Source organism: Dryobates pubescens, chromosome 4, assembly GCF_014839835.1.
Source record: "Dryobates pubescens isolate bDryPub1 chromosome 4, bDryPub1.pri, whole genome shotgun sequence".
NCBI lineage: Eukaryota > Metazoa > Chordata > Aves > Piciformes > Picidae > Dryobates > Dryobates pubescens.
In genome coordinates, this window is record NC_071615.1 from 44,059,158 (window position 1) to 44,083,323 (window position 24,166).

At 40.1% G+C, this 24,166-nt stretch overlaps 1 protein-coding gene across 1 annotated transcript in view; it reads right to left on the bottom strand.

The window, feature by feature from the left end:
- Window positions 1–4,458: 4,458 nt before the first annotated feature.
- Window positions 4,459–24,166, bottom strand: part of HIBADH (3-hydroxyisobutyrate dehydrogenase) — an 87,977-nt gene continuing 68,269 nt past the window's right edge. Inside the window, exons 5-8 of the mRNA XM_054161202.1 lie at window positions 17,671–17,804; window positions 17,023–17,099; window positions 9,923–10,079; window positions 4,459–4,882 (exon numbers count right to left, since the gene is read on the bottom strand). Of these exons, the coding sequence (XP_054017177.1) occupies window positions 4,724–4,882; window positions 9,923–10,079; window positions 17,023–17,099; window positions 17,671–17,804 (527 nt within the window). The 3' untranslated portion in view covers window positions 4,459–4,723. The remainder of the gene's footprint in view (window positions 4,883–9,922; window positions 10,080–17,022; window positions 17,100–17,670; window positions 17,805–24,166) is intronic.

The following is a 24,166-nucleotide window of genomic DNA, read 5'->3' on the forward strand; positions in this document are numbered from 1 at the left end:
ATGGGCAGGGACACCTCACACTACAGCAGGTTGCTCAGAGACACATCCATCCTGTCTTTAAAAACCCCCAGGGATGAGGCTTCTACCACCTCCCTGGGCAACCTGTTCCAGTGTCTCACCACTCTCATGGGGAAGAATTTCTTCCTAACATCCAATCTGAATCTACCCATTTCTATTTTTTTTTTTATTCATTTCCCCTAGTCCTATCACCACCTGACACCCTAAAAAGTCCCTCCCCAGCTTTCTTGTAGGCCCCCTTCAGATACTGGAAGGCTACAATTAGGTCTCCTTGGAGCCTTCTCTTCTCCAGACTGAATAGCCCCAACTCGCTCAGTCTGTCTCCATAGGAGAGGTGCTCCAGCCCTCTGATCATCCTTGTGGCCCTTCTCTGGACACCTTCCAGCACATCCAGATCCTTCTTGTAACAGGGGCTCCAGAACTGGACACAGTACTCCAGGTGGGGTCTCACCAGAGTGGAATAGAGGGGGAGGATCACCCCCCTCACCTGCTGGCCACACTTGATGCAGCCCAGGATCTGGTTGGCTTTATAGGCTGCAAGTGCACACTGCTGGCTCATGTTGAGCTTCTCATCCACCAACACCTTCAAGTCCTTTTCTTCAGGGCTGCTCTCAAGCCAGTCACTGCCCAGCCACATCTGCACTGGAATCACACAGGCATTCAATGCACACAGTGAGATCCTGGCAGCATTCTACTTAATGGTGAATTTCCCATTGATTAAAGCAGAGCCAGAATATCACGCAGAATACTGTTACTTGCTCAGAGTTTCTCCTCTTTCTCCCGAGGCTTGTAAGAGCCATAAATAAAGTTAAAGCAATATAGTACTCAGCAGTTCTAATAGAAAGGCCTCATCTGTTAAACAACCACCAAAAATAGTTGCTTTAAGACTGGTTATACTGAATCATAAATAAGGCTGCTTAGGATTTCTCCTTTTCTAAAACCATCAGTACTTTTTATTGGTTGTCAATGTTTTCCTGTTAGTCAATAAAGGGCATTTGATATAGGTAAGTTTCCAAAGTAAGCATGATGGGAGGGCTAGTTTAACATTTAAACCAGTTGAAAAAGAAAGTTACCTCAAGTTTCCCTTTGGGACATTTACAAAATAGGCAGTTCATTTGTTGCAACTAATTTGTGTGTGTGTAACAGGAGGTAATTAGTGTAGAAATGCAACCAATTTTGCAGTCTTTTTTGTTCAACTCAACAAATTAGCTTTCCACACCCGTTTTGGGCAATGAGAATAGTTTGAGTACTTGCTTAATTTCCACAGACCAGAAGCATACCCCAAGCAAAAGGTACATTTACATACCTATGGCACATGCAGAATAGCCATGGCTAGCATGAATATCACCACCATTATGTGTACCCAGTTACAGAGTATTCCTCTGCAAAATTGTGTGTGTGTGTGTGGGGGGAAAAGTGTATTCTAATACAAATTATAGTACTGGCTGTAGGTATTGGACATTATTAAAGGTTTCCAGGCACTTTCCATAATAAGACTTGTTTAAAACAAGTCTCACTCTGCCAAACTAACTGCTTGCTCTAAAAACTTTACATGCTGGCCGGCTGCCCTGGAGCTGGGGTTTTTGGGGTTTGGGGTTTTTTGTTTGTTTGTTTTTAATTTCAGCCAAGATCCTCCTCCAAGAAGGAGACCACAGAACATTCTGATGGCTTGCCAAAATAGCACTAGGGCAGCCTTTCCTCCAACTTGAGCAAACTTTGTGTTGCAGTAGGAATTTAAAATTTGATCAGAGGTTGTGAGGAGCGGAGGAGAAAAGAACCCCACGAAGCATAAACTACAAGACTACAAGATTTTGGGAGGATATGAAAATACCAACAAAGTTTCTACCTGTTTAACAGAGACTCTATGATTTCAGAAGGTAACAGCTTCGAAGAATGTGTCTGAGCATTTTGTCTTCCCTCATGGCTCCAAACACCTACACAGGCATATAATGCCTTCAGAGGACAAATGATTATGCTTTCTGCAAGCCCAGGGTGACAGGAAAATCCACATTTGCGAGTAAGAAAGACCGGATGAGGCACTTAGTGCCATGGTCTAGCTGGTTAGTTAGGGTTGGGTGATCAGTTGGACTTGATCTTGGGACATCTTTTCCAACCTGGTGGATTCTGTGACTCTGTAAACCCAGTGCTGCCAGCAAACACATTCATAGCATACTACAGGCTGGGATGGACAGTAAAAGGAACCACATCTCAGCAGTCCTGCAAAGGCCAGTCAGATCTCCAAGTCAAACACAGAGGAGACAAAACTTAACCAGGACTGTCCTACAATTTCTTACCCCATCATCCATTTGAAAACTTTCAGATGAACAGGGATCCTACCGACCTCAAATTAACGATGAGACTAGATCTGTCCTTTGTATTATGAAGCAGGGGCTCCCTAGGAAAAAATGTTACAGGAGGTGATCTTGTGAACCGTACATCTGCAACTGTATTTCCAGGAACCATTTGAGTGGTTGCCTTTGCAATTTCAGTAGATTTTGACTGCAGGCAGTTTTATGTCTCATTTCTGAATTAATCCAATCCTGTAGAAACAGCAGTTTTATCCAAACAGTTTCTTTAAAAGTCAGATTGCTCCCAGTAGTCCTATGCTTACATATAACCCAGAATACCCTAGAACAGCATGCAGTTTTCAAAGAAAACTGAAAAGATCAACCAGTACTGTTTAATGACACTTGGGTGATGTCTTAAAAGATAATGTCTGTGTTCTCAGAGGATCATTCACAGACTTGAGCGAACTGAAGCACCCAATTTTGTTACTCAGATGTGCATATATAAGAATCACAGTATCCCCAAGGTTGCAAGAGACCTCAAAGATCATCCAGTCCAACCTGTCACCACAGACCTCATCACTAAACCATGGTACCAAGTGCCACGTCCAATCCCCTCTTGAACCCCTCCAGGGATGGTGACTCCACCACCTCCCTGGGCAGCCCCCCAAAAAGAGAATGCAAATGCTATTAAGCAAGGCCATTAAGCTGTGTCGGTTTCAGGCTGATGCCTAGGAAATTGTCCACAGATTGAGTGGAAAGTGGTAGAATGTAAATAAATTACCATTGGAGGTAAAAGAAAAATAATTATAAGGTCTGAATAATCCCAGTAGTCTGATAACTAACATAAAGTTAGTTGTGTAAACTAACTTTTTCTCTCTTTCTCATCTCTTCGCTCTAGCTGACACTAGCTGGTAGCTTTTGGCTTGGCTGTTGCTGACCTTGGCTGTGTTCTTATTGTGGCTAACAAGCTACTCTCTGCTTTTCTCCTCTTTTTTTCCCCCCTTGTCGAGGGGTGAAGAGGGGGAAGCTATTGGCAGCCCCCCTGGTTTTGTCCAGGGGGGTTCTTGTGTTGTTTATAAATGGCAAATACCTGTAAATATCGTATATTCTGTACATATTCATTGCATTTCATATTTCTAGGATTTTAGTGTCTTTGTAAATATAGCTTCATTTGCTTCCAACTGAGCTGGTCTGGCAAATTTTATTTTGGGGGATAATTCTCTCAGATTAGCTGGGGGTTGGAATTTCAACCTACCAAATAAGCTTAGAGCCTGCAAGTGAGTCTGAACATGAGTGGTTCTAGTGAGCTCAACGAGAGTATATTGATAAAGCAGAGTGTGTACCTGTATGATTGCAAGACCAAGGAGACAGTGAATGGTTAAATGACTACATGTGCAAATACATAACAATCTGCATTTCACAAATGCTTTGGAAGAGCTTGGGTTTGCAAGATAATCTGTAGAAAACCAAGCACATGAAAAAATAAGACCACTTAGTACAAGTTTTTCATCAGCTGCATGTAACACAAGAGTGCATGAAAAGAAGAAGCAAAATGTCAACCAGCATTGTGTTTAGCAGTATAGATTTTTATTTCTTTTCAAAATAATGGGGTTTGTTTAGATTTAAAATACTTAAAAACAAATGTACAGTTTGTTAGAAGTTCTAGCATGTGCTGCTCTCGAGTTCTGAAAATGTGTGACAGAATGCAAGAAGATATAAAAGTGGGTTAGCAAAATACAACAACGGAGCTTTACGTGAGGGACACACATTCTATGTCACTTTAACTAAGTCTATCAGGTAAATATGCTGTAACAGCTCTCCACTTGGGAAAATGTGCCTATAAACTTAATCTGCAACCTGAATCCCAGTGAAATTCAGTGCTCATCAACTCATGGCTAGTAGGTCCAAGGGGGGAGGGGAGGGGGGAAGAAAAAAATCCACCTTGAGCTGCGTTTCTTCACTGAACAAATCTTCCCTTTTTCCATATTCATTTTTAATAGATCACTGCATATCATAAAATCACTATGCAACATTCTTCTGCTACCCAAGCTTCACCTCAGTTTGCAGCCACAATGTCAGCTATGTTATATGTGTTTCATAAAAAAATATTTATTTATTGCATCTGCTGAAAAAAAAACCAACCCAACCCCCAACTTTGATGGTTATTAAAAAAACAAGAAAAAGAAAAGAAAAAGAAATCACTGTTTGGCAAGCTGCCACACAACCTCTTCCTCTGGCTTGCTTCTTGTCCAAGATGCATGAAAACAAAACAAAACATGGAGTTCATTGTGTTCTAGGCAACCCAAGATGATTAGTCTGTATGGGATCAGGATGTACAGTATGTGATTAAACCCATATACACTTCTCAAGCTATGAGGATAAAAAAATGTGGTTTGTGTCCATTTCCAAAAGACAACTCACAACGATTCCTCTTCGCGTAAAAACTGGAACACAGCTGAGAAGTCTTTCAGGGCATAGCCTTTTGCACACATCATCCTGTAGATCTGATGTGCCTGGGATCCCAAAGGAACTGGTGTCTTCGTGTTGGTGGCAGAAATCTGGGCCAAGCCAAGATCCTGTGGGAAGGGAGAAGAGGGAAGAAGAGGACAGAGTGGAAGAATGGAAGGAAAGAAAAAGAGAAAAATCAGGGGAGAAACCAGGATATAAATAGCCATGTACATATTATAGGTTATTTGGCTTCCATTTTGAAGAGAACTCTACTGCCAACAAACACAACACTCCAGCCTTAAAACTGCAGTGCTGCTGGAAGAAGGGAGTCTTGATTAGTTTTTAATTTTTGAAACAATAACTAAAAGTTTTTCAAGAGAACAACCCTAACCTTTGCAAGGCAAGCAACCTCCTTCAGGACAGGACAGGAGGAATTTTAATATTCTAGATCACTATGTAACCTGTCAGCAAGTCTCAGGCTCTTGTTGCCCACTTTGTCATGTCATCTTGGAAAAATAAAATTTCCTTGACTATTCATCACTTAAGCATCGGTTCTAATGGCATCATTTTCTTCTTTGGGCAAGAGGATGTCTTGCTTCCTACAATCAGGTTAAAAACCAAGCAGGAGGGATTTGAATAACAACAAAATTGAAGCCACTTAGCATACATACATTTACTGTAATGTGACCAGTTATTGGCAAAATGAGAGGCACAGGACACTTGGTGAATATGAATCATTTGCAGCCTAACTGGAAGGATGTATTAGAGAATTCCTTAGGGGACTTGGGTCTGCTACAACTCAAAGTTTTCTTTAATGACTGAAGGTAAAGGGATATGGAGAAGAACTACACTGCATTTTTAAACACTAAATTTGGGGCAAGAAAAGGAGGGGAGATTGCAAAGGGGATGAATTTGAAATCTGTCCTCCAGGAGCCCTTGGTCAACTGCAGCTATAATCTGAAATAAATAGGACAGACTTGAAAGGCAGTGACTAGCCATAGTAACCTAGAAACAGTCAGCTGCACAGGATGCTGGACAGAAATGGCAAGCTAAGCTAAAGGCTGTCTTGACTTCTAAGTTGAGTCAGACATGAAACCACCTGAAGAATGAAAAGCTAACAAGGGCCTGGATATAAAAGCAGATCTCTTGTCTAAGTATGAAAGTAATGCCTGCACTTGAGGTTAGAATCATAGAATCATTTACGTTGGAACAGACCTCTAAGATCATCAGGTCCAACTATCAACCTAACAACCCAATGCCACCATGCCAAATAAACCATGTCCTGAAGTGCCATGTCTACATATGTCTTTTGAACACCTCCAAGGATGGTGACTTCACCATCTCCCAGGTCAGTCTGTTCCAATACATGACCACTTTTCCAGTAAAGACATTTTCTTAATATCCAGGTAGACAACATCCACGGTTTTTTCCCTCATCAACTGAGCAGATGATTTGGTCACAGAAGGAGATTAGGTTGGCCAAACAGAACCATCATTTCAGGAAGCCATGCTGACTGGGCCTGATCCCCCCGCTGTCCTGCACAGGCTGTGTAAGCACACTCAAGATGAATCACTCCATAATCTTCCCCAGCACCAAGGTAAGGCTGACAGGCCTCTAATCCCCTTTATAAGGTCTTGCTAATGAAATCTGTTTTGCGGTCCACATTTCAAGGAGGTTGCAAAAGAACCTCTCAAGTGTTAATAGGAAATGCCTGGACTTCCTGTCCATCCAGGACCATGATGGTTTAGTTAAAAAAAAAAAAGAAAGACAAAACCACTGCAAATTCTATAAATAAAAGATCTTTGATAGGGAAGAACTGAGAGACTATAGGTACTGCTGAGAGCACCTTTGGCTTCTCAAGGATGACTTACAAGACAGGTCTTTACTTTCTGTGTGTCTGGATTTGAATTAGCACAAGGAAATTCAAGATCTTACTCTACTCTCTAAATGTCACTTTGATCTGTAAATCGGCTCTATAAAGGTCATTCTGATACAAATCAGAATTATAGTTACTCTTCCTATTACCCTCGAATGACTTCAAGATCTAGGAAAATGGGAAAATCCTGTGTATCAGATGTCACAGGATCTGAAATACTCTGCATCTGCATCAGTGCAGATCATTCCTTCTTGTCTAGCCATTTTGTTGAAAGACTGATGACCTGACAAATCCAGGAACAGGTACTTGCACTTCACTTACAATAAGTTATTCAATGACATATTCCTCACCTTCTCCAAACTCTATGAAACGTGTTGCCATATTATCCATTTTATTAAACAAAGCTTTAATCATGTCGTGGAATAATAGTAGAAGGGCAAAAATCATCTAACTTGAAGTCACTAAAGGTGCTTGGGTTTTGCAGTAGTGATTGTGATCTATTTCTCTCTGAAGGGACGTTCACAGAAAAAATATCTCTCTGTAAATTCTGACTAGCCTGAAAGCACAAATACAATTTCATAAAGCAGGCCCTGATCACTTTAATAATGAAACTCTGGCTCTAAGACAATTGAAACACCTGACATAGTAATAATTAAATGGATAAGGACTCCTGACTCCAAAGCCAAAGCCATAGATTAGAGCTTTGGAATTAGAAAACAAGCAAACAAAATTTTAAGTACATCTTAGCTTTAGCTTCAAATTGTGAAATATTTTGCACCTTCTCTCTTGAGACTGGAGAGTCCTTGGGTGAAACAGTACAAAACAGCTCTGAAAGAAATTTGCTGACCCTTTTGGAAAAGCATGGTTTATGGCTTCTCTCATACTCTTTGGAACTGACAACATCTTCCAGATGTCTCAACTGTACTAACTATTGTAATCACTTTTTCTCAGTGTGGAACAGGGAAAGAGATTCTCTTTCAGTATCTTTCAGTATATTTCAGCATTTCTTTCAGGTTGGACTCAATGACCTCTGAGGTCTTTTCCAACCTTATTGATTCTATGATTCTATTATCTGCTTCCAGTGTTCACACTGGAAATACCTGGATCCTTAGTTTTATTTTGCAGTGATGTAAATGAAATTGCCATTGAGAATAAAGCTCAAAGCCTGTCTTGACGTGAGTCAAGATTAGTATGAAATAAATCTAGCTCTTCTCAGGATTCAAAGATGACATTTAATTAGGAACTGTGCTGTGAATAGAAGATGGAACTTCTGGCTTGCAATGCCTTGGACACAAAGATGGGAGAGAAGAAATGGACTACAGTTATAAAATGCAAAATCTTTAGAGCAGGTTTCACATTAAGTTGACTAAATTCAGATTTCGAGACTGGAGAGTATTTCAGAGGTGTCTGACAAACTTTTCTGTCCCAAACACTTAAAATAAGGAACCTCTGGCTTTGTTTGAGAGATACAATGCTAACACTTTTTTTTTCCCCAGAAAGTCTTTGACTTCCACTGCATCTGATACCTGAGCAGCAACTTGACATTTAGTGAATGTGTTTAGTCACTGTGTTACTGAGTCACTCCTTAGTATTTTAATTGCAGAGCATTTTGCTCTCAACATCAGGGTTGTATCTACCTCTTTCTCCTTTTCATAAAGCTTTTCTTTTTTCTTAACTGCAAAAGCATGCTCTGTGTTTCCCAGAAAACAAGTCCCTGAGTTGAGCAATTCATGAACTGCACGCACAGTATGTCACACACCAGGATGAAATGGATGGCAGCAAAAGTCTTTCCACAAATTAAGCACCAGTGTCTTAAAAGAAGTCAGCACTGCACCAAATAATATCCTGACCGTGGATCCGCTGTCTTGGCTACTTACTCATTCAAGTAATCTTCCACTTAGATAAAAGAACACAGCACTGTTCAAGAGGCATGAGAGGAATTTAGCGTCTTTCCTTCTTACTAAGGGGATTCTAGCCTGAAGAAGGCACTCTTCAGGACTGACAGGAGAGGCACAGTCAGAAAAGGTGAACAGTAATTACAAACCCCTCTGAGAAACTCTCCTCTTAGTTATCACTGATGCTTTGCAATGAAAAGCTGGCAGTTTAAGCAGGCACAAGCCAAGCTGCTAACCCTCCAATGGAAGGATGATCTTTCAAGGCAGCTTCCAGAGGAGATGCAGGCCCCTCTTAGAAGTAGCCTGAAAGAATGCTTAATTCCCACTGTAGGTGGAAGAGCTGAAAATAGCCTTACCAGTTGGGAGCACTCACAAATCAGTGTGCCTAAAATCTGCCCTGTGCGAACTCTAATGTCTCCCACAGGACAGTATCCCCATGAAACCAATATTCAGTCTGAAATTATTTCCTGCACTTACATACTTAGATGAGAGATCTCTTCCAGGACTGGTTTTATAACTTACCTTAGGCAATCAATGTGCTAAATGCATACGTAGTTCAAGAGGGCATAAGTAGTTCAAGAGTTAGAGTTCTGTAGCTCCTTCCTCCAGCTGTGTGTCTCCCTCATCAGTGGAATGCAGAGACCTGACCTGCTTGCCTACTTTCTCTGGCTTCTAAGAGCTTTGCTTTCCTGACCACAGAGCAACTCAGGACACTATTCTTCCTCAAACAGCCAAAAACGTGGCAGAAGGTGCAGACTTCTGGTATGTGATAGCTTTAAGTTACAATTTCCTCATGCTGAGAAGGACTTAAAAAACAGATCTCCCACTTCATGGACAAGTAATTTAGGTTACTAGGTTATTACTCATAAGAAGCACTACTTTTACCACCAACAAAAACAATTCAGGAGAGCTCACTGCATGGTGCGGATACCAGTAGAAAGTCAGACTGCAGGGCTCGGGGGGAGCAGTGTGTGGGTTGAAATCTGTCTGCTTTCTGCATTCCAAATGGCCTCAGGCCAAAAGACAAGCATGTAAGAGGTTGGTTTATCAAGGAAGTGGATGCTAGAGGCATGTCCACAGTTTAAAGTATCTGGAAGAGACTGGGCCCAAAATCTTAGATGCTTATGCCACTTTGCACATTATTAGGTCACCTGGATTTCCCCAAATTGCTCTCTTGATCTTAGCCCCTTAAATTCTAGAGCAATCATGCAAGAGGCTGGAGGCTAAGGGAAAGCCCTCTTCACAACTCATTAATTCAGAGCTATAGTAAGAGGTTGAGTTCTCCTCTGTTCAAGCACCCTTATTTCCCCATAACCATAAATTTTCACTGAGACAAACATTTGCTGGAAGCCCAGGGAGAAGAAACCGTGCACATTTTACATGCATATGTTACGTACCTTCGCCATGAGTGTTGTTCCAAAGCCACCTTGATAATTATTAGCAGATGGTACTCCTTCCATCACTCCAGGAACAGGGTTGTATGTGTCGCTTGACCAACAGCGACCTGAGCTCATATTTAGGATTTTGGCCAGCAGCTTTGGGTCAAGGCCCAATCTGTCAAAGGTCAAGGAAGAGAAGCGTTAATGTCAAAACGCACAAGACATGGGTGACTCGTTTTATATCTTAAGACCCTACCATCATTTCTCTCCGTTTATTATAAGTCATGAAAAATGACAGAGTATTGATATTGGGGGTAGGGATGCTGTATCTTAAATTAAAGAGCATCAATCCCCCATTTAAGCAGCAGGTTTTGAAAGCTTTTTTCCCCCTTTTTGCTCTAAGTGCTCCCCTTCACCTTGCAGGCAAAATAAAGGTCCTCTGAGAACAGTAGTTCCCTTCTGTTTAAATTGCTAAAATGCACCCTCTGTTCTGCTACCTACTGGGTCCTATACTTGTTCCTCTCAACAAAATTATATTCTCTAAAGTTGAACAAAGCAAAAAACTTCACAAGCAAGTGTGGCAGTCTTCGGGTGATATGTTCATATGTGCATGTTAGTGCATTGCTGATGCAAGATAATGCAAATCATCCTGCTCTGACAACAGGAACAAAAACGCTGCACTTCTCAAAAGAATACTACTATTGTGTACATCTGTGGATTCTTTGTTTTGCTGCTATTAAATCTTCATTATACACTCCTGCTTATGAGGCAAGTCTGCCTCTCACTGCGAGATATGTTATCTATTTGCAAACATATATTATAGTTCTGGGTCAGCCGTTGATAAGGTTACTGATCCTGATAAAGCAATGCTTGTCCAAGTAGAATTGTCATTTGTTCTGTTATGGAGCTGATGGCACATACTGCTGCTCAATGAAGACCCTGAAAGTTCTTCAATATTATAGCAAATTAACCCTCTTACGAATTCACATTTACCTTCATGTGAAGTTGCGGGCATAATTTTACACCAATTGCATTTATACCAATGACCAGCAGCAGCAGTTTATCTGTCCCTGCACAAATGTTCAGTTACATTCATGACAAAAAAAGCAAGCAGAGGAATTATCTCCAGTAATGATCCAAGAGGAGAAAATGACATTTTAGAAGGGATATATCAAAACCTTCTATGAAGGTTTTTATATTAGCACTTACACCACAGCTGTCCACAGCCATGGTGACCCTAACACCACTTCCAGGCACTCAAGGTTTTAATGTGTAGATGGGAAAAGCTCATTACCAATGGAACAGTTGCTAAAACCTGTGTTTATTTATTCCAGCAGGTATTTCAGATTCTATAAACTATATTTAAGATAGCAGTCCCTACTGCATGGTTCCTATTCCCATAACGGCGTGGCTCCTGTAATTCTGCCCTCCTAATGCAAAGCAAGATCGCCTTCTGTACCACAAAGGTAGCTTTTTTGCATTACTACTGTGAGCTCTTATTAAGGAGTTGCTACAGCAGCCCCTGGAATTCAGAGGAAAGTCTCCTGCTGGCCTGAATAGGATCAAGTTTTACTCCCCTCATTTTGAAAAAAAAAAAAATTATTTTTGGACCCTCAGACTCAACAGAATGCTTTCAATGGTGATTTACTTAAAAAAAGGAGAAAAATATTTTCCCAGCACCAATATGTTTTCACAGTATTTAAACTATACTTTTATTTTGCATAGTGCCTCAAAAGTCTTGCTCTGAAGGCACTCCGAATAACTGCTTTTAACTGTTGTCATCCTAAAAACCTGCACTGGGAGCAGACAATGCCTGAGCTTCCAAACGCAGGGGTTGCTGTTTTGGCTAAAAGAAATCTCTTGGCTTGTTTGTTTCCTTATCATTGTTACTTCCAGATCACTATTTTTAGCAGTGTGGTGCCTGCTTCTGCTCTATCTAGCTGCATGCAGAGGCCCATAATTACAGCTGCGAGTATACTGCAAGACAGAGAGCTTATTATTTCAAGGTGCATATAACCCTCCCAAAGAATGTCCTTCTCTCTGTTCTAACTACCTCTTGGTGAAAGCATATTTTAAAAGATAACATTATACAGATATGTAAAATATTGTCTGTACTACATCTGGCATATTTTTGCTCTAGGAAAAGAAAAAGGAAGATAGTGTAAGTTTAAATCGCAGCTTCTTCAGAATTCATTGCTCTTAAACACCATGCAGATTCTTTTCAGGAGACCTGAACCTATTTTTTTTCCCCTTTCCCCTCCTTTGCAGCAAGTGTATCATTAATAAGAGCAAGTTAGAAGTGCTTTGCATTTCATCTTTCTAAGGATTCGTCCACTGGTGCATATATAACTGACAGTTAAAATTAGACATATATTAAATTCAGTTACTGAAGAAGTCCTCTGTCTTCCACTGTGCCCAAAGCTTGTAATGGTCTGAAACCAGCTAGAATATACAGTAATTGTCATTCAGTGAGAGTCTATCCTAGAAAGTCATGCTTCAGTGGAGAAGACTGAGTTTCCATTTGAAATCAACAAATTAATCCAAGACAGGTATCTGAAAGGGCAAGTTTAATAGGAAGCAGCTACTGGGCTCTCAACCATGATAAAATGTTATTGCTGTTTCCCTGTAAATTGGCTGGGAACATATGATACTCTCTGCATAAGAGCTCCACTGCTGTTCAGGAGATATACTGCTCAAGCTATCAAAATGATGACAGTCTGCCAGTCCCCATAACAACTTGCCATTGGATGTGGCAAGAGCTTGTGCATGCACGTGTGAATTTACAATTACCAAAATGTTCTTCTCCCTTATAAGCAGAAAAGAAGCCCATGTATTAAATGTACTTATAATAGAGAAAAAACAATTGCTTCCTTCAAATCAATGCTTCTTCGATAACATTTCTAATGAACTGAACAGCAGAAACTCAGCAATGGACACACATACAGAAAACAACAACAACAACAAAAAAAGGTTAAATGGTTTTGGCCACTGCTCAAAACTCAAGTTTTGTGCTGAGCTTTTGATAAAGCCACCTACTGAAATTTTCCTACACTCCACCAAAAGTTCAGAACAGACAGAAACATTGGAATCTCACAAAATTTTAAAGTTTAACAACTGAAGTAGCTGAACTGTTGAGATTTGTCCATCCCAGGGTGCTTCACACAAATGCCATATGAAGTTGCATGTATTCACGTAGAACCTTAGGGCCCTTCTACCACAGCTTAAAACCAACTTTGCCAATGGTGTTTTAAACAAGGTAAGGTGCTTTGAAATGTCATTACTAACCTTCACAAGACTTAGCTACAGCCCCATGCCCAAGGCAGCAGAGCCACTGTGATTTTGGAGGAATTACTTTTCAAGCTCTCTTTCTAAAATTTGCAGTGGGAATGGGCCCAGGGCTAACCATCCTTTAGCCTGCAGCATATGCTCCTCTCTACCCTATTGACTCCTATTTCCACTTATGGCTTTCATCTATAGGCCAGGGGTGTTCACAGAAACCAGATCGAGAGAGCAAAGCTACCTTTGGACTCAGCATCAGAAGGCCAAATTCCTTTACCGTATTTTGACTTTACATATCCAAAAAAAGCCAGCAGCCATAAATTCACACATTCATAAAATTGCTTAGGAAAGAGCTTTATTTGAAGCTTTTGGCATAAATCTGGGTGCCACTGCAGTCTCTCCATACAGACATGGCTTCTGCTCTTGGAAGTACAAAAGCGGTTTTGCAGTGAGGTTATTGCCATAGAGCTCTAACTGCTCTCCTAGTCCCTTATTTCCCAACCACGTTAAGCAATCTTGCTCTGTCTTCCCCAAGTCCGTGGCAGGCAGTTTCTGAAGGGACCATAAACTGCCGGACAGGCAGCAACTTCCATCTGACCTAAATACAAACCAGGTATCAGCAATATTTCATTTCCAAGCTTTATTTTGCTAGTACTAGGCATTCTTTTACTGAGCCCTGAGTTGCAGTGAAACGAAGTTACTGACACTCAGATGATCAGCAAGAAGAAAAACAGTCTCTGGCTGTGGACAGTAGCATGTAATGTTTTTATTTCCTACTGGTGAAATTTACATGCAGTCTGCATGTTGGTTTAACACAGTAAGTCACTACAGTATTTTGCAACACGCAACGTTCTCCATTAAACTGTCGAGCAAAATCTGCTGCAGGTTTTTGCCCTAGCAAGCTGCACTATCACACCAGGGGGGAAAAAGAAGCAAAAGGATAATACAAATGCCACACCTCCTTACTTCCAGTAGCAACATTCACAAAGCATCAGGAAATTGATGGGAAAAAAAAAAACCCAAACATAACAAACCAAGCATTTCAGTGGTCAAAACTCAGGATGGATTTCCTTTTGGGGAAAAAAAAACACCCAGTTACAGAATCTAAACCAAATCACTTCCAGTGAAAACAGATTAGTAAATGAAGATTATTAGTAAAGAAAGATGATGTTAGAGTAAAGCAGAATAGCAATATAAGGCAATGAATATAAATGCAGAAAATATATAGTAATACTGCCTGCTTGTCTGGGAGGATATTGTGGAGTTTTTGCTTATTAATGTCAGTTTTCTCTCCTCCTTACTAAATCCTATGCTGTTTACATTGGAGTCTGAGAAATTCTATCATTTCAAATACATAATAAAACAATAGCAGATATACTTTAAACATCCTAAATGAATAGAACAGTAACTCTGCTTCAGAAAATGAAAATTTAGGCTCAATGGTTTATGAACACATTAGAGAGTAAGTGGTTTATGAATAGAATTAATTTCACACAGTTTTCAAGACATAAACTCAGAGCATATATTGGTTTCTGGAAGGTGCTGTAGTGTGACTTTCTGGTTACATCCAGCTCAGTGAGAAATATTTTGAATAACTAATTATCCAAAGTTCCTAAAACTTAAGATTTAAATGATGTAGCACATATACACAATGCATGACATGAAGCTATTTTATATTCTAACTAGAAATTTAAAACATGTCTAAGTTCCACAATTCCTATTACGAATTTCTTCATTTTCCAGTGTCCTTTGCCACTATTAGGTCAGAGTCAGACTTTATTCACTAGCTATGCATCAATCTAATAAACAAAATTCAGCTCTCTACTCTTTCCAGCCTAGGCAGCCATGGTATCCTTTGCAGACCTGGATAAAAATATCTAACAAATGTAGCAAAACTTCTAAACTGGAGTTACAACCATTAATTTGTCTATTAGTAATCTGTACACACCAAAAGTGGAAAGCTCTTAGTCTAGTTACAAGTAGAAGTCATCTTCTCCAGGATTTAAATCACAGCACATTAAAATCAATGCAAGGGCTCTAAATCAGTTCATAAGGCTTTAAATTACTGCCTCTGTCTTAAACCTCCCTCATGCGGTTTTGAACTAAATGAGATTTTTCTCTTTGTATAAGCCAGGTTACAATCAGCAGGTTTCTTTTACAAGTGCAGATCCTTTCTGATTACTGTTGATTGTAGGGTGGGAAGGTTTGTATGCTGCTTACAAATGCTGAATAGAAATTCAGCCAGAATTTAAGCTGAAAAAATGATAACACGGAAAATGAAAATTCTAAACACCTTAAAGCTATGGTGACTGCAGACATCAACCCATTCTGCACAGGGCTTATTGCATGCCCAGAGTATCTGTCTTCCAAACATCTAGATTTTATTTTACCTTCAATTTTAAACTCTAACAATTCCTAGAAATGCAGATAAAGATATAATGAAAAATCAGTTGCATATGCTTTATTAATTGAAGCATGGCTTAACAATGAACCTGATGAAAGCTTTACACTACACTGGATTACAATAGTTGTAAACAATGCTAGTGTTTTTATTATGGCTTGATGCAGACATGCTTCAGTATCTTACAGACTCTCAATTTTAAAATGTAAATGGTTCGGGATATTGATAAACCAATTAGCACTGATGCAAAGCAAATTCCTCTTTTATCTCAATTACAACATGACAACTTAATAGGTCAAGATAGTCTAACATCTGAGACAAGGGCAATTCAATAAAACAACTGCATCTTGATATGGTAATTAAGAGGAAATGTGAATCCATTACATTGCCTCATATATGTGCACATATGTAGATGCTCTTTTTTATTTATTTAAGCAGTTGATGCCCTCTTGCTGTTTTTATAGTGCATCAAATCCACACGAACACACAGTCTAAAGCCCGGTTGATAAGTATTTACAGGATGTGTAGCTTCAGCAGGACAATTTTGAGGATGCATCTGAGCAGATAAATAATTCATGGAGAGCCCTTAAAGACACACAACTGCAAGATAATCTCCTCAAACACAGGACTTCTCTGTCTATAAATTTGCAAATTATTTAGATATGGCTGAAAGCATTCATGAAAGGTTCAAATACTGTGATACTGAACGGGTACTTGCATGCACTCTTTGGAAAAACAAAGCAAAATAAACAGGCTACAATTGGAAAGGAAAAAATACTTTGTTTGAGTATGCTGCCACTTACAAGTCAGACATACCACCTGCTAGAAAAGAAATGGCACTCTCCTCATTGACCCGATGGGAAGCAGAGCATACTCCAGCTTTTTGACAAAGGAGGAGTTTTGGCAATTAGGACAAAATGCAGCTGAACAGAAAGGTAGATGTTGTCTTTTTTCCCCTCCTTTTTTTGTCTTTGATGTTAATTTGATACACACACAGTACCAGAAGTCTTACTTTGCAATATAGTTTGGAATAATTTAACAAATTAAACAAAACCAACAAAAGCCATATGGGAGTGCAATTTTCTGAATATAATGTACATTAACTTAGAATACAAACAAGAAGTTACCTCTGTGTTATCTCTGTGTGTTTGCAATGCAAGACAAATGTTATTGTACATTGCATTAGAGTAGAACAAATAAAGTCTAAACTTCAGATGCAGAATGCAACCGTCTGCACAGCCAACACAAGACAATATTCCTGTTCTGCACAGCTCCACTTTAGTTAAATAATACCTTTAGCATGCTAATGGTTTTATAAAACTTCTGACAAAAGTTTATCTATGCTATCTAATCATCACTATCTCAAAAGTCAACCACAGAACTCAAAAAATGTTAACATAAAAAACACTTCAATCAAACACAAAAACATCAAACAAACCTGATTCCAAGATTCATAGCCTCAGCAGTTCCAATCATGCTGATGGCCAAGAGCATGTTGTTGCAGATCTTTGCAGCCTGAAAATAAGTTAAACTGTCAATTAGTTTCTGTATTTTCATAGACCTGATGTAGGAATCTTCTTTAACCAAGTCTGGGACAGTATGAAAGCAAAAAATATGTTCTGACAACTCTCTTGTAAAGGCACCACCAGGAAGCACAGATCTACAATAGCATAAAGTCAATGAGAGCTGCCCTGTGGTTTCTTCAAAGATTAGGAAATACTTTTTTTTCTTAGTACAGTAGTTCAGCTAGTGTATGTGGCACATAGAGATTTTTGGTCTTTCAGAATGTTCAGTAAATTCTAATTCAGAAGAAACAAAAATAAAGTCTGTCCCTCTAAGAAGCCTCTCAACAAGCCAGTGTGGAGAAGTAACAGGTCAGATGTTTTGGTGCTAAGCTCTACAACATGCTGGAGTAAAGTACCATGAGGTTATTGTATAAACACATGGTTGAAAACAAGCAAACAAGCAAAAAATATGAAGACATATTATTATGCATTTAGCTCTGGAATAAAAGATTAGGTTCAAGAAAAACAAAACAACAAAAATACAAGACTGAGATAACCAGTAACACCTCAGGAGGCATTACCTGTCCAGTTCCAACCTCTCCACAGTAGATCACATTAGAACCCATGCATGTCAGCAACTCTTTGGCAGCATTAAATTCTTGTTCCACTCCACCAACCATGAAAGTAAGGTTTCCAGCTCGAGCAGCTCCAACACCTGAATCAAGGCAATACTGGATTTAATATCACTATTTAAAAAAATCCAACAAAACAACTTAAGTAACCTATCTTGCTAGTAAGAAATTTATGTACTTACTACTTCACTTATGATAAACCTCCGTTCAAAGGTAAGCCTACAGGCCCAGTACCTACAGGATCAGAGATCTTAATAAAGCCACCTTATCCTTCAGGCATACTGATGGATAAACAACTCAGAAAACTGTCAGTGTCACTCTTGATAGTTTCACATGAAGAAATAACTCTTCCTGAAGCTTTGCACACCACCAAATTCACCATGCCTGACTTAGAAAATACGATTTCTGTTGTGTAAAACTGCTCTTCACATGTTGACTTGCTGGAACGAGTCCAGAGAAGAGCAACAAAGTTGATGAGGGGTTTGGAACATAAGCCCTACGAGGAGAGACTGAGGGAGCTGGGGTTGCTTAGCCTGGAGAAGAGGAGACTCAGGGGTGACCTTATTACTCTCTACAACTACCTGAAGGGAGGTTGTAGACAGATGGATGTTGGTCTCTTCTCCCAGGCAGCCAGTACCAGAACAAGAGGACGCAGTCTCAGGCTGTGCCAGGGGAGGTTCAGGCTGGATGTTAGGAAAAAATTCTATACAGAAAGAGTGATTGCCCATTGGAATGGGCTGCCTGGGGAGGTGGTGGAGTCGCCATCACTGGAGGTTTTCAGGAGGAGACTTGATGGGGTGCTTGGTGCCGTGGGTTAGTTGTTTGGGTGGTGTTGGATTGGTTGATGGGTTGGACGCGATGATCTTGAAGGTCTCTTCCAACCTGGTTTATTCTATGTATTCTAAAAAGACTACTGACAAACCACTGCTCAAAGTTAACTCTGCATTTATCAGCTTTTCCAAACTGAGACTGATTTTTACCAGGGCTTCCTGACTTTCATGCCATTGAACATCTTAAGAGACTAGAAGACACAAGTATACAAAACAAAGCCTTCTGAATCTCTGCAGTTTATTATGTTTCTCATCTGAAGCAAAATCTGAAAAATTTTTGAGTTAGAGTCCTACACATAAACTTAACACAAAATGATACAAAGAACTATGAAATTTTTTTTAAAAAGGAAGTAAACATTATACAAAAGCACACTATTCACTGTTTTATTCCTCTAAGTCTGTCCTGTCTTCACCACAAGCCAGTAAACACACACTATGGGCCTTTGATTATATAGTTCCTAAGCACAAACCCAGCACATTTTTCATGTGGTATTTACCACCTTCATGTAGTATTCTATTCTTTAAAATAAGACTAATTCTACTATGGAATACTCATTCATCCTTAATCTCCAACATTTCATGGGGTAGAACTGGTAGCAAAATTTAAACCATGCCGAGCTTCCTCACTTTTTCACCTCAGCAGGGAGCATAGCCACTATACATTCTTTGTGCTACGCATCAAACTTTGGCCTATTACAATGTGCAGCTGCAGATAACAGCCTACTTTGAGAGTAAACCTGCTCAGTACAGTGTTCTTACAAGCAGAATGTCATAGTGAAACAATTTGTTCTTACTTCATGTGGCCAACTGGGAGGCTTGGCTGATAAGCCTGAAAGCTCTGCGGCCATTCAGCGAGACTTGGGACAGACTGAGAGCTGGGCAGAGAGGAACCTAATCAGGTTCAACAAGGATAAGTGCAGAGTCCTGCACCTGGTTAGGAGGTGATCTGCTTGAGAGCAGCCCTGTGGGGAAGGACCTGGGAGTCCAGATGGACAATAAGTTATCCATGGGACAGCAATGTGCCCTTGTGGCCAAGAGAGCCAATGGGTTCCTGGAATGCAGTAAGAGGAGTGTGTCCAGCAGATCAAGGGAGGTTCTCCTCCCCCTCTACTCTGCCCTGGTGAGACCTCACCTGGAATATTGCATCCAGTTTTGGGCTCCCCAGTTCAAGAGGGACAGGGATCCTCTCAAGAGAGTTCAATGGAGGGCTATGAGGATGATTAGGGGACTAGAGCACTGCCTTATGAAGAGAGGTTCAGAAACCTGGGGCTTTTTATACTGGAGAAGTGAAGACTGAGAGGGGATTTAATAAATATTTATAAATCTCTGAGGGCTGGGTGTCAAGAGAGATGGGAGAGGCTCTGCACAGTTGCTCCCTGTGACAGGACAAGGGGCAATGGAGATAAACCACAACACAGGAGGAGGAACTTCTTCACTGTGAGGGTCGCAGAGCACTGGCACAGGCTCCTTAGAGAGGTTGTGGAGTCTCCTTCTTTGGAGACTTTCAAGACCCATCTGGATGCATTCCTGTGCAACCTGCACTAGATTCAATGGTCCTGCTGTGGCAGGGAGGTTGGACTTGATGATCTCCAGAGGAGCCTTCCAATCTCTAACATCCTGTGATCTTGTTTCTACAGTAAGTCTTAAGGCTACTCTCCAGCTATGGTTCTTTGTCATCAACTAGCTACCATAATGAACATTAATAGATGTTTCTATTGAAATAGAGTGCAACTGGAACAGCCTTCTCACTGAGCTAGATGTTATGTAGCAACAAGTGAAAATGCACTCATAAAAGCTTATCAGCTGAAGACAGAGATTCTTTACAAAAGAAAAATACAATCTAACCTCAAATAGCAAAAAAGTTATTGTTAGAAATACACCCAACTTAAAACAAGACAATTCTGTTTTCCTTGTTCCCCACTAATAAGTGTAACTATGCAATAAAATACAATGGAAAGAGAAAAAAAAATAAGGCCACAACCAACCCACGACAGCAATCGAGTTTATGCACAAGAAGTTCTGATAAACTGGGCAACCACAGCAGGCTAATCATAACTTCTCTCAACTTAAAATCTTAAGCACGTGTAAAAGCTGTACCATAGCTAAGGAATGAAGTGGTCAGTACTCAACATACTTCCCAACATCAAGAACACTTACAATGCAGCTCCTCACACTGAAGAAATTGAAGAATTTTTGTTTGCTTTCCCATAAAAATGTCGACTGATGCACTCTTTGCAACTGCTCTGTGTGACTATGTCTACAAATAGCCCATTCTGAATCTATTCCCCCCATCCCGCCTTCCAACATGCATCACCTTTTGAAGTTGCTATTTTCAGGCAAATTTGACAGATCAAGCTCTCAAAACCAGCAAGTACCTACCAATTATGTGAAAACAGGCAATAGAGGAAAGAGGCTCCCACTGATGGAAGCAGATGCTGCTCAACCTGTATTACAACCTAGAATCACAAGATTGCTGGGTTTCAAAGGGACCTCTGAAGATACTGTAGTCCAACTGCCCTGCTAAAGCAGGGTCAGCTGGAGCCCATTGCCCAGGACAGCATCCAGCTGGCTTTAGAATACCTCCAAGGATGGAGTCTCTGTGGCCTGTCTAGGCAGTTTCTTTCAGTGTTTGACCTCTCTCACAGCAAAAGAAAGGGTTTTCTTCAGCTTCAGATGGAATATCATGTGTACTAATTTGTGCCCATTGCCTCCTGACCATTGCCTCCTGGGCACTATTAAGAAGAGTCTACCTTCCTCTTCTTCATTCTCCCCCATCATGTTTTTATATACAATAGATAAGGTCCTTCTCGAGCCTTCTCTCTGTGCTAGTCTCAGCTCTCTCAGTCCCTCCTCATATGAAAGATACTCCAGAGTCTTCATCATCTTCATGGCCCTTAGCTGGACTCATTCCTGTAAATCTGTGTAATTTCATGTACTGGTGACTCCAGGACTGGAGCATCCAGAATCACTCTAGTCAGATCCACTGCTTAAAAAAACCAAACCCAATCCAAAGCAGTCTATATATGCAACACTGTTGAGGTACTGAAATAGGTAGTTCTCAAGATCTTCCTGCTCAGTTTGAGAGACACCCTGTTTGCAGCCAATTATCAACTTGACTTGAACAACTCCTCCCCAGGCAACTCACAGGAACTGTGTTAAGAACAAAGCCTAGATTTAGAGCTAACACAAACAGGTCTTTGTCATCTTGTTGGCTACCAGTTTACTACTACATGACCGCAAAGATTGCTACATTAATAAACACAATGATTTTCATTCCATTCCTCTAGCTATTTTTATTCAAACCACATAATGGCCTTTACCACTAATCCTGTGATCTGACCTGCAGCAAATTAAGTAGACAATTTAAGTCAAAGCTTACAAACAAAATCCAGTACTATCCATCATAGGTCAATAGCCTTGTATCTAGATTACAGACTGCTAAATAGCTTCAGAGAGTCATTTATTAGAGCAAAATTAATGCTGACAATACTTTTCAGCTGGTTAATCTTCTGACAGCTGCACTCTCTCACTTGTTCAAACACTTACATTTCAAGTAGAAAAAAAATAAATGAGTTGAGTAGGAAAAAAAAAGAGCAATTTGTTTTGTAATGCACAAGGCCTGGAAAATCCTCATTTTAAAAACAAAAACCTGTTTACTTCATGGTAAATTTTATCATCTAGGGTCCTTGCCAACTATCAGCTATTTAATCAGAATTAAACAAGCAATGTAGCAAATCTATAACACTGGCAATTAAAAGAATAATTTGGCTAGAAGTCTAGGAGTACAAGAACTGTAACTTCAGCTAAAAACAGAAACAAAAAATCATGACACAAGAATGCACATCTGTATTTCACAATCACAGGTTCCACACGAACAGCACAAACCAGCAGCTTCCAACACTAAAGAGAGCAATGGAGAAAGCAGCGCAGCTAATGTCATTTTGGAAGGCTAATGATTATTTTTCAGCTTTTAATTTGTTTGAAAGAACTCTTACCACCTAAGAGAGTGTTTTATGTACCACTGATGATTACAGCCAAAGGGCCTTCAAAATACAATAAGCCTCACCTTCAGGGAATGGTTTTTGGAGAAACTATTTGTGATTACCACATGGAGGGTTTCCTCCACTGCAAAGAAAGACTGCTGGAGCCCAGGGCTGCAGTCCTAAGCTCTGCCATTCTAGAATGATCTCCTCACACCCCTGTCTAGAAACCTTTAAGGAGATCACACTAGCAGATCCCACAGAGTAGCTCAACTCAAATCAGTAGAGGTAATAACATCATCACATTTTTTCCTCAGATACATAAACTGACAGGATAAATATGATCTAGATGGTGAGAGAACACGCAAAAAAAATTAATGTGGGAGAAAGCATGATGAGGAATTACAGAGTAGCACTGCAGTATGACAGAACATCTTGGGGATGGGTTTCCCACTTGGGTATTAGAAGGTTTTGGACAAAGATCTGAAAAATTACTTTTCTTTTAATCAGAAGACATAAGTAAAAACCTGCTCAAGCATCCTGTTGCAGCTGGCTGTTACTTGCGGGACAAAGATGAGTTCAATCCACGTGCTTCTCACTTTGACTGTCAATGGATTACTCAGTGAACTTTCTGCAGAGCAGTTCCTGAGTTCAGAACTTTAGATGAAGATGTGAATGGAGGTTTAGAAGCCCTCACATGACAACAGCAACTGGTTGCAAATATTCTGGGGCAGTTTGGAGATGGCCTCAAGTTTTTGCATCCAGGCCGGGCAGCCTAGTTCAGTAGCCATCATGCCCTTCCATATTCACTTTTTCTCTGCTTATTCAGCAGTATTTAATATGCTGGGAAAAGCCTTGTAATTTGTCACTGATGCTTCCTTTTCAAAAAATCCCCCAAAGGTCTAACCTCTATAGATAGATCATTAAAGCAGCTTGGTTTCAATCACTTTGCTTATTAGTAACAACACAACTTGTTAGAAAAAAGATGTTAATGTAAGGATGTAACATAAAAGTAGCTGCTTTTCATTTTGGTTTTATCAGTATCCATAAAAAGAGCTGAGTGCAGGTGACTTAAAGAGAAGTGGTATTTTAAGGCTAAGCATTACAGCACTTTCACAGTGGTGATGCTGAAGACAGTTACACTGCTGGAAACACAGAGCACCCAAGCATATCCATGTGCCAAAACATAGCCACGGTAGTGTTGCACCAGCAAATTAAAAAGGAATTTAAAATATTTGCTGACCAAGTTGAGAAGAATTACTGAGACAATGAGAATATAGCTGTTTCAGAGACTCTGAAGGACAAGCTGGAGATGAAGGCTCTACCATCAAGAAGCTTAGACAAAAACCATCTATTTTGCCATTTGTCTATTCAACGTGTAGTTTGATCAAGCAATTTTCACCACAAATTTTGTGATTTAAACTGGATTAAAAAGAACCCCAGTGCTAGAGTTTCAATCCTTTTTCCTGTTTTGTAATGTTGTACCGTCAAGTCGAAGAGTTGAGGCCTTGCTTTGGGAAGCACAAGGGAATACTGGTCCTTTATTCCAAGATTTTTGCAAAAAGGCAGCTTAAAGGGACTGCAGTTGCCTCAAACAAGCAGTCTCTTGTCATATTTGCTCTCTTATGCTAGGCT